This window comes from Alosa pseudoharengus, unplaced genomic scaffold, assembly GCF_046254945.1.
Source record: "Alosa pseudoharengus isolate Yale_2024_CS ecotype anadromous, Long Island Sound unplaced genomic scaffold, YU_APseudo_1.1 YU_APseudo_1.1_scf_8, whole genome shotgun sequence".
Taxonomy (NCBI): Eukaryota; Metazoa; Chordata; class Actinopteri; order Clupeiformes; family Clupeidae; genus Alosa; species Alosa pseudoharengus.
The window spans coordinates 32,340,156-32,354,050 of record NW_027468870.1 but is presented as its reverse complement, the minus strand read 5'-3'; the positions used below and the strand labels follow the sequence as shown (position 1 = coordinate 32,354,050).

General features: G+C 39.4%; 1 protein-coding gene across 2 annotated transcripts; it reads left to right on the top strand.

The window, feature by feature from the left end:
- Positions 1 to 2,385: 2,385 nt before the first annotated feature.
- acsl4b (acyl-CoA synthetase long chain family member 4b) lies at positions 2,386 to 11,559 on the top strand. Of its 2 annotated transcripts, XM_076273452.1 has the most exons (16): positions 2,386 to 2,555; positions 3,001 to 3,063; positions 3,356 to 3,592; positions 4,285 to 4,462; positions 4,626 to 4,735; positions 4,976 to 5,114; positions 5,293 to 5,443; positions 5,577 to 5,700; positions 6,399 to 6,470; positions 6,894 to 7,033; positions 7,221 to 7,390; positions 8,083 to 8,157; positions 9,295 to 9,483; positions 9,653 to 9,767; positions 10,222 to 10,379; positions 10,537 to 11,559. In XM_076273452.1, the coding sequence occupies exons 2-16, from the start codon at positions 3,058 to 3,060 to the stop codon at positions 10,692 to 10,694; spliced, it is 2,022 nt and encodes a 673-aa protein (XP_076129567.1). In that variant the 5' UTR covers positions 2,386 to 2,555; positions 3,001 to 3,057; the 3' UTR covers positions 10,695 to 11,559. The 2 variants fall into 2 exon arrangements, with proteins under 2 accessions (XP_076129567.1, XP_076129568.1); XM_076273453.1 differs by lacking the exon at positions 3,001 to 3,063.
- The last annotated feature ends 2,336 nt before the right edge of the window (positions 11,560 to 13,895 follow it).

Here is a 13,895-nt window from a genome sequence, read left to right as displayed (position 1 = left end):
GGGAATTTATTTGAATCTTGCTGAAAACATTGAGGAAAAAACATCCTTGAAGGGAAGCGAATTTATTCTGAGAAAAAAAAACAATGCATCAAAGATTTTTTATTTTATTTATTTGTTATTTACAATTATTGCCTCCCCTGCATTTAGTAGCATACATTGTAAAACCTCCCTTTGTGAATAAAACAGCTCTTAGCCTTCTCCTTTGACATGCCGTAAAGTTGAAGAATATACAAAGAAAGGGTTTTGAGTTAATATCTCTATAGATATTATACATTTCTATAGATTGTCCATATTCTTCTTGTGCATTCTCCTCTTAGCTCACTGGTTGGTTTTATGCAGTTATAATCAGGGGACTAAGATAACAATGGTAGAAGGTTGATTTTGTGATCAGTAAGCCGATTTTGTGTTGATTTGGACATATATTTTGGTTCATTAACCAGCAGGATGATCCAATCATGACCACAGGATATGATTCAACATAGTGCCAATAACATTATGCAACTCCAGACTTGTACAATTGTAATTGTATGACAAGAAAGTCATTTTCTCCTGGTATGCCTTTTAAATCTATTAACATAGTCCATCTGAAGGTTTTTGTGGAGCCTTGGTGACTTGGTGATTTTTTGGCTCTCTTACCATCCACCTCACTGTGTGTGGAGGCAAGATAAACATGAGTCCCTATTCATACAGTCTTGATCAGTTGATTTATTGTTTTAGCTGTATTTTCATGCCTATGTTTTGGCCATATACAGAGGTCAACTCATTTTCCCAGATTTGAATTGTGAATTCTCTTGTCATGCCTATATGTTGAAGAATGACTAGGGCATTTGACCTCTGTGTCACATTATTTGTATCCTTTACCAGCAAGTAATGGAATACTACTTGAAAGTCCACAGACACTCTTACCTTAAAAAAAGAATAGAATACACTTGATTCCCTTCAAGGTGAGACTAATATATGAAATAAATAAGATAAAATGTCCAAAGATGATTTATTCCTCTTCTGCTCAACTTTAGGGGTGCCAAAAATGTGAAGGGTGCTGTATGTTGTGGGGGTCCTACCACCTTGTCTCTATCAGCCAAGAGTTTCTTGGCCTAAATACGTTGAAGACCTCTGAAATTATGTAGGCCTATTGCTATCACCATCTATATTTGTATCAAAACATGATTTGTCTCTGGAATTTAAAGATGCTCAAAACATAACATGGAGATATACAGTAGACACATTGTACCTGTATATCTTAACTGTTAAAAGTCATGTATGTTGTAAAACTTGAATGGCATAACATAGCAAAAATGATCATGAGATATGTTCTGCTCTCAGACAAAATCAACTACTTGGTACACTCTTATAGATAGAGGCATTATCTGGAGCAAAGATACATAATCTGCTAATCTTTTGTAACGGATCAACAATACTGTTGATAAACTTCCGTATTGTTTAGAAATATTTTGTTTATGACATTTTACCCCCCAAAACAGACAAACATTAAATCTAAATAAGTCACTGACTGGAGTTCTGGCCACAGATTGGCACTTGTTTAATCATGTTAAGATTGTGAAACACAATCTTGTAAAAACATCACAAGTTAGTTTACTGTTAACAGTAACATGCGTGTTGCCATTATATACAGTTTTCCACCCACAATACATCGGAATAATCTATCTTCTATATAGCCCCTAGCATAATCTATTTTAGCTATACTAGCATAATCTATCTTCTATGTAGCCCATAGCATAATCTATGTTCAGAGATTTTGGAGAGACTGGTTTAAGAGTAGGTTTTGTTCTAGGTAATAGGTCAAGAAAGAGTTCCTGACCTAAGTGTCATCATCTGTTTTTATGTTATTGCATGATTCACTCCTTTCTTCTCCGTCACTGTGTGATCTGGGACTTTCTGGAAGGTTAAAATAAGGATTTCTCAGAGTATAGAGTACATGTAGTTGAAAAAAGGGCTATGCCTAATCACTTAATCCATAATGATAACTGACTTTGACAGTTTTAACATGAAAGTAAAGACAGAGAAGAAGAGAGAGAAAGAACAACTAAATGACATGTGTTACAAAATTTGTGAGAGAAGGTAGAAGAACAGCCAACAAGTAAGAATTTAGGATTTTTTTGTGTGTATACGTAAGTGTGACTGTAAGAGATGATGAGCTTGAGGAAAGTATGTGTTTCAGAATGTTGTAAGACATGCACGTCGATTCCAGTCTCTCCCACAGAGTTGTACTGCCAGGTACGTGTGTCTATGTCTGGGGGTGTGCTTATGTATGCAATGTTACTCAGGAACAGATGACTCAAAGGAACTGCATCACTTCCTCTTTTCTCAACTTTAACATGATAGGATAAGATGAGAGGTGGGTGGTCACTACATTTTTTGTAAAGGATGTGGTAGCTGAACAAGTATGCAGCTGTTTAAACTTAGGTGAAAGTGTGTGAAAGACAGAAAGAGTACCGTCCAAAGGAAGGAGAATCTGCTTTCATTGACTTAATCATACTTTTGCATCAGGAGACAAGAAGAAGAAACATTTCTACCTATACACCGACTACAAAGAGGTAAAGTTGCGCAATACTTTTTATTAATACTTATTGTGCTCCCCACCCTTCTTTGTCATGCATATACTATTTTGAACGAGAGTTAAAAGTCTTTGCTAGTGTTTAGATGGTAATGTCTGTGGGTTGTGTAAAGACTTAGGACAACCTGACTGTAAAGAAAGTGATGGAAGGAGTTTATATTTCCTTCCAGAGTTGGGCTGCATAGCAGCCTCATTCAGTACATTCATGGCAGTCATGAAAGCTTTACGTATACTCAGTGTGAGGTTGAATAATTGAAAAAATAGAAAAAGGAAAGATATTGGTGTCTGTTGGTGATCCTGATTGGGTCGGTGAATAACTGCCAATTTCTTGTGTCTCTTGCCACACACTCTGTGATCTGAGAACAGGTTTTTTAACTGGTTTTTTAAACTACTGTTTGTCGTATCAACACCCTCCATAAACTCAGAAAGAAAAACAAGACCGGTGCTGAAGAGCTGTCAGACTATGAGTCTAGTGAAAAGCTATGCAGGTCTGGATCACTGCCTTCTTCTTTGGAATTACCTATTGTACAGTTTGCACAGTGCATTGGCAGACGGCTCTGCTTTCAGCCAATCTTGAATGAGCCAGACATCATCTACTAAGAGAATAGAGACTTTGTGATTATGCAAATGATACCAGTAAAGTATTGCATTGTTGTAATACTTAGAGACATACAGTATTGTACAGTTATTGACATATTGACATATACAGTATTGTACAGTTATTGACATATGTGTTTGATGCTTGGATCTGATTCGACTTTCTGTGTATTTTTTTGTCAGAGTGAAGCCATGGCCATTTGTGAGAAAGCCAAGTCAATAAGCGGGCGTCCAGAGGGACCATATCGGGCTGTCGAGGCCTTGGATGGTCTGGCACATATAGCTTTTGAAGGCAAGGACACACTGGATAAGTTATTTGACCACTCAGTGCAAAGATTTGGCAAGGCCGCATGCCTGGGCACTCGAGACGTCCTGAGTGAGGAGACTGAGACACAACCCAATGGGAAGGTCTTCAAGAAGGTAAACACCATGCTTAAGGTGTCACTTGTCTCTTTTCAGGAAGCCATTAATAATGTCGGTCAGGGTTAGCCTTGGCACAGACAGTTTATTTAAAAAAATAAAAACTACAAAAATTCTACGCTTCAGATCAAATAGATTATCAGTGAATGCATCTGTATGGTGGCCAAGATATATTGGCCACCATACAGATGCATGCACTGATAATCTATTTGCCCAGGCTGTCTCATGGCCAAGATATACTGACACACCATAGTTCATCAGTCTCACTCATTAGTTCCCTGTTAATTAACCGTGGAGTCATTAGATGATTCTGAGAAGGACTTCCTCACATGCTGCTCAAATGTCAGTTCAGTGGAATTGTGGCTAGTTGCCATTTGTAGGTTATCAATTTGACCCAGATCACTCCCTCTTGTTTGCTATTATACAAGGGGAAAAAACATTATCTCTAATAATATTTGCTCAGCATTGTCATATGGTAGGGTGGGTCTGGCAAATACAATATGCTGAATTGTCTGAATTTGATAATTACATCTGATACGTTTCTCATGTGTTTGCTTAGCAGAAGGTTGTGTTAATTTTGTAATTTAAACTGTTTGTAAATCCAAACTTACAAGGTATTACCATGACATGTATTATGCAATGTACAATACATTCTAATGTAAATAAAGTACTTTGTGTAATGTTGCTTGTAGTCGGTCCTGGGCGAGTACCAATGGATGTCTTATGAGGAAGTGAATCAAGCAGCGCGCTTTTTTGGTAGTGGCCTTACATCCTTAGGTCAACAGCCAAAGTCAACCATTGCAATCTTTTGCGAAACCCGTGCAGAGTGGATGATTACAGCACAAGCCTGCTTCAAGCACAACTTCCCCTGTAAGACCCATCACATCCTCCATTTCCTCCCTCTTTTCAAGAAACATGAAATGATATCATCTATTATAGACTCTCTAGTAGTTAGTGTATTAGTTCTGTGCATATCATTACCCTGTCTCTCACCCCTAATCCCCATTTCTTTTGTGTGTGTGTGTGTGTGTAGTGGTAACACTTTATGCGACGCTGGGGGAAGATGCAGTTGCCTATGGGCTGAATGAGTGTGGTGCCACACACCTTATCACAAGTGTGGAACTCATGGAAACAAAACTAAAGGTGACAAATCAGATACAATTAGATATCACTATTATTATTATTCTACATGAGACGTCAATATCTGCAACATACTGTATATGCTATAAAAATGACAACTAAACATGACAAATATTTATTACATTTTTGGTGTGAAATTCTTAGAGTTGTCTGTGTGCAGGTTTAGAACAGATTGACTTTTCTGTGTTTTGCTGTTTGTCAACTTGGCCCTCAACTCTCTCCCTCTCTTTCTGTTTGTGTTAGAGCATCTTGTCCCAGGTGCCAGCTCTGACCCATGTCATATATGTGGATAATAAAGAAGTGAGTAGTGATGGCTATCCTGAGTCTCTTGTGATCCAAAGCATGCAGTCAGTCACAGACCTGGGAGCCAAACCTGAAAACTGTAAGTGACGACCATCCATTCAGAACACATGTGAATACATCCAAACAAACATATTACATACACATATATACACAATTACATACATATTAAATAAAAATGAAAACATGAAATTAAGTGCAGAGGAGGTCTCTCCGGTGCGTTCTTCACCATGTCTGTTTTCCCTCTCCTTGTCCTTAAGTGAATGTGGCTGTGGAGCAGCCGCTTCCTTCAGACCTGGCAGTGGTCATGTACACCAGCGGCTCTACAGGCACTCCTAAAGGGGTCATGATCGTCCACAGCAACCTCATCGCTGGCATGGCTGGACAGTGCCAAAGGATTCCGGGTCTAGGGTATGCCAAATTAGCATGTACTGTACAGTGCTACAAAGCACGACCCGTGTCTCTATCAGAAAATACTTTTATATATGTTTTTACATATTTAGGCCAGTATGGTTGCTGTGATTAAATGTCTTACTCTGTGAAGTCATCAGGACACATACATTGGTTATTTGCCCTTGGCCCACGTGCTGGAACTGACCGCAGAAATGTCCTGTTTAACCCATGGCTGCCGGGTCGGCTACTCCTCTCCTCAAACCCTGTCAGACCAGGTACTTACAACATTACTGTGTACTTCACCTGCAGTGCCCTAAATGGCATATGCTTACTTCATCCTACAGTATATTTTGGTTTGTTTGTTAACAGATTAAATGTAGTGGAGTTGTTGTAAACATAGACTATACTTAAGTGTATACACCATGTAACTATACAAAGTATAGATGCCTCTTGATCTACAGTTGTCATTCAACGATTACAAGAGTTTCATATTTACAGTAACTAACCACATAGTGAGCGACAGACACCCACACACACTCAAACACAGTCAAAAGGAAATTAAGAAAAACCTGCGATACCACTGACCACATGCAGATGCTGAAACTTTAGCCTCCCCACTCTGCAGTGTCCTAGTTCTTTTGAATGCCATTAACGTTTTGTGGCACCACCTGAATGCTGCCATGGTGTCATCTGCCCAGTCTGTACCACCTGAACAAATCTACTGTAGAATGGGCAGCATTCAAGCTCAGAGTGTGTGTGTGACATACAAAGCAAGGAAAGCTGGTAGACGTGGGAGCCTAAAGCTACTGTTAGAAAATGAAAAGGCCTAATGACACACTTTGAAGATCTGATCATTTTGGATGCATTTAGTTACAAGATTTCCGTTTTTAATTTTTCATTATCATTAAAAGGATAATTTGTAAGGTTTGCCTTGCGTGGAAAGTTGATGCTATTTCCTGTGATCTCTTTATAGTCGACGAAGATCAAAAAGGGAAGTAAGGGAGACTGCACAGTACTTCAACCCACTCTGATGGCAGCTGTGCCGGTATACACTCGTCTTCCATCTTTCTCTCACTTCATAAAACTTCATCTTCTCTGCTCTAATTTCTGTCCCTACTACTCACAACTGAACTAACATGGGCCTCTTACTGTATGTTTTTGGCAATAGGAAATTATAAATAGAAATGTTCCTCTGTCTTCACATGGGAAGTTCTGCATGCTGCAAAGTGGCTCATAACTTTGCTATATTTATTTGAGTCTTCTTTGGGTTTTGTGGTTAGATGACTTTGTTGCCACAAACTAAAATTCAAGTCACATACACAGGAAGTGTTGATAAACATGCTTTATGGGGCTTACTTTTTAAATATGCGTGTGTTTGTGTGTGTGTGTGTGTGTGCATGTGTGCATCTGTTAGTGTGGTTTTAGCTGAATAAAAGACATGAGCATGCACTCTGACTGTGTGTTGCAGGAGATAATGGACCGGATCTATAAGAATGTTATGAGCAAAGTGCAAGATATGAATTACATTCAGAGGACTCTATTCAAAATGGGATACAACTACAAACTGGAGCAGCTCAAACAGGGCAAGGATACCCCCATTTGCAACACGTAAGTGACATGACACTGGATAGATCACACTCCGCAGCCTTCCAACACAGCTGTGTTTACAAGAAGACTCGTAAACCCAGACTTGGTCGATTCAACCTCTAATACTTTCCCTAAAACAAGACAAAAATGTTCCTCCTCCTCTCTTGACTCAGAGGCCAGTTTGGAATAAGATGTGTGTCATTCATAGGCTTTTGTTTGGGAAAGTGAAGGCTTTACTCGGGGGCAACATCAGGAGGATGCTGTCAGGTGGGGCCCCCCTGTCCCCTGCCACCCAGTACTTCATGAATGTGTGCTTCTGTCCGGTTAGCAATGGCTATGGACTCACAGAGACCTGTGGAGCCGGCACCATCACTGACGGTAAGCCTCGGCCCAAACCAAACTCCGACGTTACACCAACATTAACACCCAAACCAAACAAATGTAGCAGCATTCACCAACTGTGAGCCTCAGCCCAACCCTCTCTCCGACAGAAACCCCATTCGACAAACAGTGATTGGCTAGACATTGTGGAATGTTTGTGAAATGTTTCGATCGTGGAATGTTAAGTGTTCTACGCATGCCAGTTCATATTCGATACTGTTTTTTGCTGTTAGAATGCACAAATTCACATGTACACACATGCACATGTCAAGCTGCAGCCACATGTCTGTATGCTTAAACTTGTGATAACCTTCTGTAGAGGTTACACAAAATACAGAGTGAATGGCATATACAGCTGAATAAAATATCTATTTAGTTTATTTACACTTTTATTGCAGCTGTGTAATGGATCATCATACGGTCCAAATACGGTAGATGCTTACCGCATGACTTTTTTTGCACCAGAGTCTGCACCACAGGAATGTGTAAATGATGGTAAAAAATATTTCCACATGGTAATACAGGTCAGGGCTAGACAGTTAGTTTTAGACGTTTTTTGCACGCTACTATACTTGCATTAGCAATGGACAAGACCTTTGACGTGTTATCTGTTGGCACTTTTTGTTTTGACATAATTTGGTATTCAATGATTTGGTGTTCTTTCTCTCTCTCTCAACATCACTCTTTAGTTACTGATGAGAGCACCAAAAGAGTTGGAGCTCCACTTATCTGCTCTGAGATCAAGTTACGAGACTGGTTAGAGGGTAAGGCTGTGAATACACACACACCCCACCCCTTGGCCTCATTTCGCTCTCTTTTCTGTGTGTGTCTCTGTTCTTGCATACATTTTAACTGCCTTAAACAGTCATGATATTGTCTGATGAAATGCTTAATGCTCTGTCAATGAAAAGCAGACCAAATTAAGTATTTCATGTTTAATTTGGCATTTAAAGCACCGGTTAAAGTGGCAGAACATGTAAATCTGCTTATTTTGTTTGTTGTTTTGCCACAAGGGCTTCATTAGAGATCTTAGCTTATCATAATTTAAACTTAAGATACAATAGCTTACTAACACATGTACAACTTGGTAGCACAAGGCCTGTTACTCTAAAACATAATATTTTGATAGATTGATATCTACTGTATGAATGAGTTATAGAATGAATCAGCATAAGAAAAAATTTTCCATCGTATTTATTTTAATAGTGCTGTCCTGTTATTTGTTCATGCAAAAGTATTGCATGGGCATGCCACTGTTATCTGGATATGGGTACAATAGTCAAAGCTTACATGATTTATCATGTCTCCTTGAATTCACAAGGTTGTAGTGCTCACTACAACCGAGATATGTCTTTGGAAGTTTAAACATTTTCATTGCCATTTCTTCAGTTCATTATCATCGGCTGAATGAGGTGCACAGGCTTTATGCTGCATCTCTGATACCTCTATCACAGTCCACAGGTTTTCTGTGATTAAGGCTACCTTAAGCTACACAATGTGACCTCATTCCTGGTCAGAAAGTTCTGACCGATAGCAAGCAGCACTATTGTTAATATCCAGTGTGCTTTGATAAATACTCTCTGATAAATGAGTTTGGAAGCACTCCAATGTAGGTAACCATTCATGTTAGTGCCATGCAGGGAGTCAGGAAGTAAAGATGTCGACATACTATTTTCAAGAAAATCTTTTTTTAACATAGAAATTCTGTTTCCGAGCCCCTCTAACATCTAGTATCAATGATTTCAAATTTGATGAACGTATTAAACACGGAAAATTTAAGGATGGTAAACATTTTGTGAATGCAAAAGGCATTCAATGCAAGGCATTTTTGAATAGTAATGGGCTGACACTGCATAGTATGCCCAACAATCCCACATAACATACATGACTCTATTTGTTAGGTGGATACACAAGTGAGGACAAGCCCAATCCCCGTGGGGAGATCATGATTGGTGGGCCTAATGTGTGTTTGGGCTACTATAAGAATGACCAACTGAATGAAGATTTCTGGGTGGATGACAATGGCCAGCGGTGGTTCTGCACAGGAGATATTGGAGAAGTTCACCCAGATGGTTGTCTACAGATTGTAGGTAAGTGAAAAGAATGTTGTCAGTAGTACCACAGCAATCCAGAGATATTTCAGTTTACTGTTACATTCCTCCATTTCTGTAGTAACATCCGTTTTTTTTTCTCTCTCTCTCCCTCCCTTTCTCTCTCTCTCTCTTTGTGTCTCCCTCTGTACCAATCATGGGCTGCCAGACCGTAAGAAGGACTTAGTGAAGCTGCAGGTCGGGGAGTATGTGTCTTTGGGAAAGGTGGAATCAGTGCTGAAAAACTGCCCCCTTGTCGACAACATCTGTGCCTATGCCAACAGGTACCCTTACGACAGTATGCATTACGAACATGTGGTACTATTAGTCTATGTAGCACATAGGGATTTTGTTGAAGGCAAGCCGCTCAAATGTGCAAGTTGAGGGTTTCTTTATTCCTGTCTCTGTTGTGGGTTGCATCATCGGTCCCACTTCCTCCATCTTGAATTTCCCCTCTGTCTGTCTGTCTGTCTGTCTGTCTGTCTGTCTGTGTCTCTGTCTGTCTGTCTGTCTGTCTGTGTCTGTCTGTCTGTCTGTCTGTCTGTCTGTGTCTGTCTGTCTGTCTGTCTGTCTGTCTGCCTGCCTGCCTGCCTGCCTGCAAATTTCAGACTAAAGGTTTTGTGTTATCTTGAGCAAGTGGTATTTAAGAGAGGAATGTGTTTGGTTTACACTTGAGGGATATTATTGGAAGGCAAGCTATGTGTAACCTCTGCTGCAACCTCCCTCCACTCTGAACAGTGACCAGAGCTATGTGATCTGCTTCGTGGTGCCAAATCAAAAGCATCTGAAAGCATTGGCCAGCAAGTGTGGTGTAGAAGGAGAGTTGGGTGAGCTCTGTGGGCATCCTACAATGGAGGCAGAGGTTCTGAAGGCCATGAAGGAAATTGCAGCATCCAGTAAGCGCCACCTTACAAATACAGTCATGTAATCTAGTGTTCACATTTTGACATAATCATTGAACACTGTGACACATATTTTGAGTTTGTTGCGAAAAAAAGTGGGGTATCTTATGATTGTAAATCTTTGGTTTGTATTTTTTTTTATCTGAACAAGGTAAACTGCTGCGGTTTGAGATTCCAACGAAGGTGTGCCTGAGCCCAGAGCCATGGACGCCAGAGACGGGGTTAGTCACGGATGCTTTCAAGCTGAAAAGGACGGAGTTGAAGCAACACTACTTGTCAGATATCGAGAGAATGTATGGAGCAAAGTAGAAACAAATGGACATCCTAAAAATGTCTCTCATGGTACCTTTCATCACTTTGATTTTGTACATTTTAGTCCTTTTTTGCATGTGAGAGTGTTGACATGTTATAAGCTAGTCAGTTTTGCCATGGTGTACGTTAAAGATTACAATATTGTACAGTTAAAGAATAACATGATTCACAGATGGGAAATATTGTATGTAAATACAGAGCTCACTGTTTACAGTGTTCACGCTCTTTGTACTGTTGTACTTTCTGTTATATTTTGGGCCTTCTGGTCCCTGTACATAATGTATCAGAGTTTGTTTGGCAAAAATGTATATTGTTGTAAGGGGACAATGATTATCAAATAACGATGTACAAGCATGCCCAGACACAGTAAAGGAGAGGGAGAATATGATGTCTGTATTTTTTGAGCATACTGCTCTCTAGAGGACATTTTGTCTACTATTTTGGTTACTATTTTACACTTCATCTGTGTATTTTGCTATTTAAGCTTTCACCTATGTACCATTGTCATCAAGGCAACTGAGTAGCTACATTGTTATTATTACTATTACTATAATACAAACAATTATTATTATTATTTTTGTGTTATTATTAGCTATTATTAGCTAATAGCTATGATATATATTTTGAATAAGGCCTAGAACTGAAGCAGGTATTTTATTTTGAAAATCAACCAAGCATTTTTGTTCTGTAAAATTAATTTTAGAGGTATAAATCAGGTATATGGACATTTCAAACATTTCCAAAAGTTGTATTAAAAATCATGCAAAAAACAATAATGCATATGTTTTCACATCACATTCAAAATCACCCATACTGATGCCTATACTGCCACTATAATAACATTAAAGACATTTTAAACCTGGCCACAATGTTGTCACATTTGCATGTATGTCACTTTTAAAATTAAAACACAATAGTGATATTTTAGGGGTCTTCAGAATGATATGAACTCAATACTGATCCACAATCAGCGTGTCAGACCAAAACGATAATTTGTTATCTGTCATATTTTACATCTTTTCTTCAGTTTAGACAAGCAATAGCATCTGCAATTTTTTTTGGAAAGGATACTCTAATCCAGATCAATCAAAGATGGAGATACAATGATATCATCAGTATAAGTATGGAAATCATAATCTGTGAAAGCATCTAAAAGTTGCACACATAAGACTTACGGGTGTAAAGGGTTTATGAAATAAATGTATTTTTTGTGAAGCTAGTCTAAATTTGACTGCATTTCCATATCCAGTTTTTAAATCTGCCCTAAATGAAATTAAGTTCTTAAAATGTTCTAAAGTGCTTAGTAGTCAGGATATTTAGTCACAGCACACATATTACATATTTACATCAGATCGCGAAGTCCCTACGGAACCCTGGAGGGGTCATTGCAAGATACTTTTTGGTGTATATCCAGAAAACATGCGCTCATTTTACTAAATTGTGCGCACATTTTACTAAATAGTGCACTCATTTTACTAAATTGTACTCTCAATTTAGTAAATTGTGCGCACATTTTTATTGTTTTAATAGCCTACATGTTCTAAATGTAAAGCACTTTGAGCTGCATTCTGTGTATGAAAGGTGCTATACAAATAAAGATTATTATTATTATTATTATTATTATTATTATATATTATTATTATTATTATTATAAATCATGTGCACATTGTACTAAATAGTGTGCTCATTTTACTAAATTGTGCACTCATTTACATTTTTGTACAATGACCGCACAATTTAGTAAAACGTGCGCACGATTTAGTAAAATGTGTGCATGATTTACTAAATTGAGCGCACAATATATTAAAATGATACCACAATTAAGTATAATGAGAGCACTATGTAGTAAAGATATCTGCTGCTCTACAAGATATCTATTCCAGAAGAGTACTCCTCAGAGCCCAAAAGATTCTGAAGGACTCTTCTCATCCTAACAATGGATTATTCTTACCGCTGAAATCAAGAAGACGCCTATGTAGTCACAAAGCCAGAACTGAGAGACTCAGGAGAAGTTTTTATCCCCAGGTCATCCGAACTCTGAACTCACACTATACTGACTTTGCACACATTCACTCCTCAGCACTCTCAAACATTTCCCAACTCTGAACTCACACTATACTGACTTTGCACTCATTCACTACTCAGCACTCATGACCCCCCCACACACACACACACACACCTACAAGACTTTTAGCACTTTTACATCCCTCTCCCTATGCTACAGACCTTTTATTTATTTTCTTATTTCATCACACGTCAAAACACACACACACACACACACACACACACACACACACATATCTGACTTTCTCCAACTTTTGCACATCTCCATAGAACTTTTTATTTATTATTTCTCCTCCATCTACCCATGTCCTTGATTGCCTAGCCTTTCTGCCCCCCCCCCCACACACACACTTACATCATCACTGCATCACCTCACATACATACAGCACACTGCTTGCTGCAGTAAGCCTCCTCTACATACTTGCTGCACACTGCCCCCCACCCCCCCTCCCTACATACACAGCACATTGTCTTCAGGATCTTCTCCAACACACATCCTCTACATACTTACAGCACACTGCGCCCACCTACCCACACACACACTACACACACACAGTCACTGCTCCACCCCCCTCCCGCCCACACACATCTTCACTGTCATCACTCACATACATCATACATGTACACTGCCCCCCCCCCCCCCCCCCCCCCAATACACAGCACATTGTCTCATGAGGAAGCTTCTCCAACACACATATTGCACACTGCCCTCTCCCCACATACACAGCACACTATCCCATCTCCCCTGTCATCCCCCCAACACACACACCAAGACCCCTGGCAGTTGGGTTAGCCCCTTGAGCCGTGGATCTGCCCAAGGTTTCTTCCTTGGGGAGCCCTGTTGCTCTTGGGGGCTCCTTGTTGGTGCCCCCCCCCCCCCAATCCCAATCCTCCCCCACCTTTCTTATGCCCTTGCCACTTAATCTACTAAACCCCTCTTGTACTGCACTTTTTACCCCCCCCCCCCATTAATGCACAAATAGGCTGACACCAGACATAATTTCACTGCATTTCTTACTTCCAGTAACTATATGCATGTGACAATAAACGTCCTTGTATCCTTGTAAAGCGAGCACAAAATGTACTAAATTGTGCACACAATACAGTAAAATTAGACCATGATTTACTCAAATG

Excerpts from the sequence above, each read along its gene's own strand:
- acsl4b (XM_076273452.1), top strand. Across the intron at positions 7,391-8,082 it reads AGCCGGCACCATCACTGACG|TTACTGATGAGAGCACCAAA; the intron begins GTAAGCCTCGGC and ends ATCACTCTTTAG. Across the intron at positions 9,768-10,221 it reads ATCTGTGCCTATGCCAACAG|TGACCAGAGCTATGTGATCT; the intron begins GTACCCTTACGA and ends CACTCTGAACAG.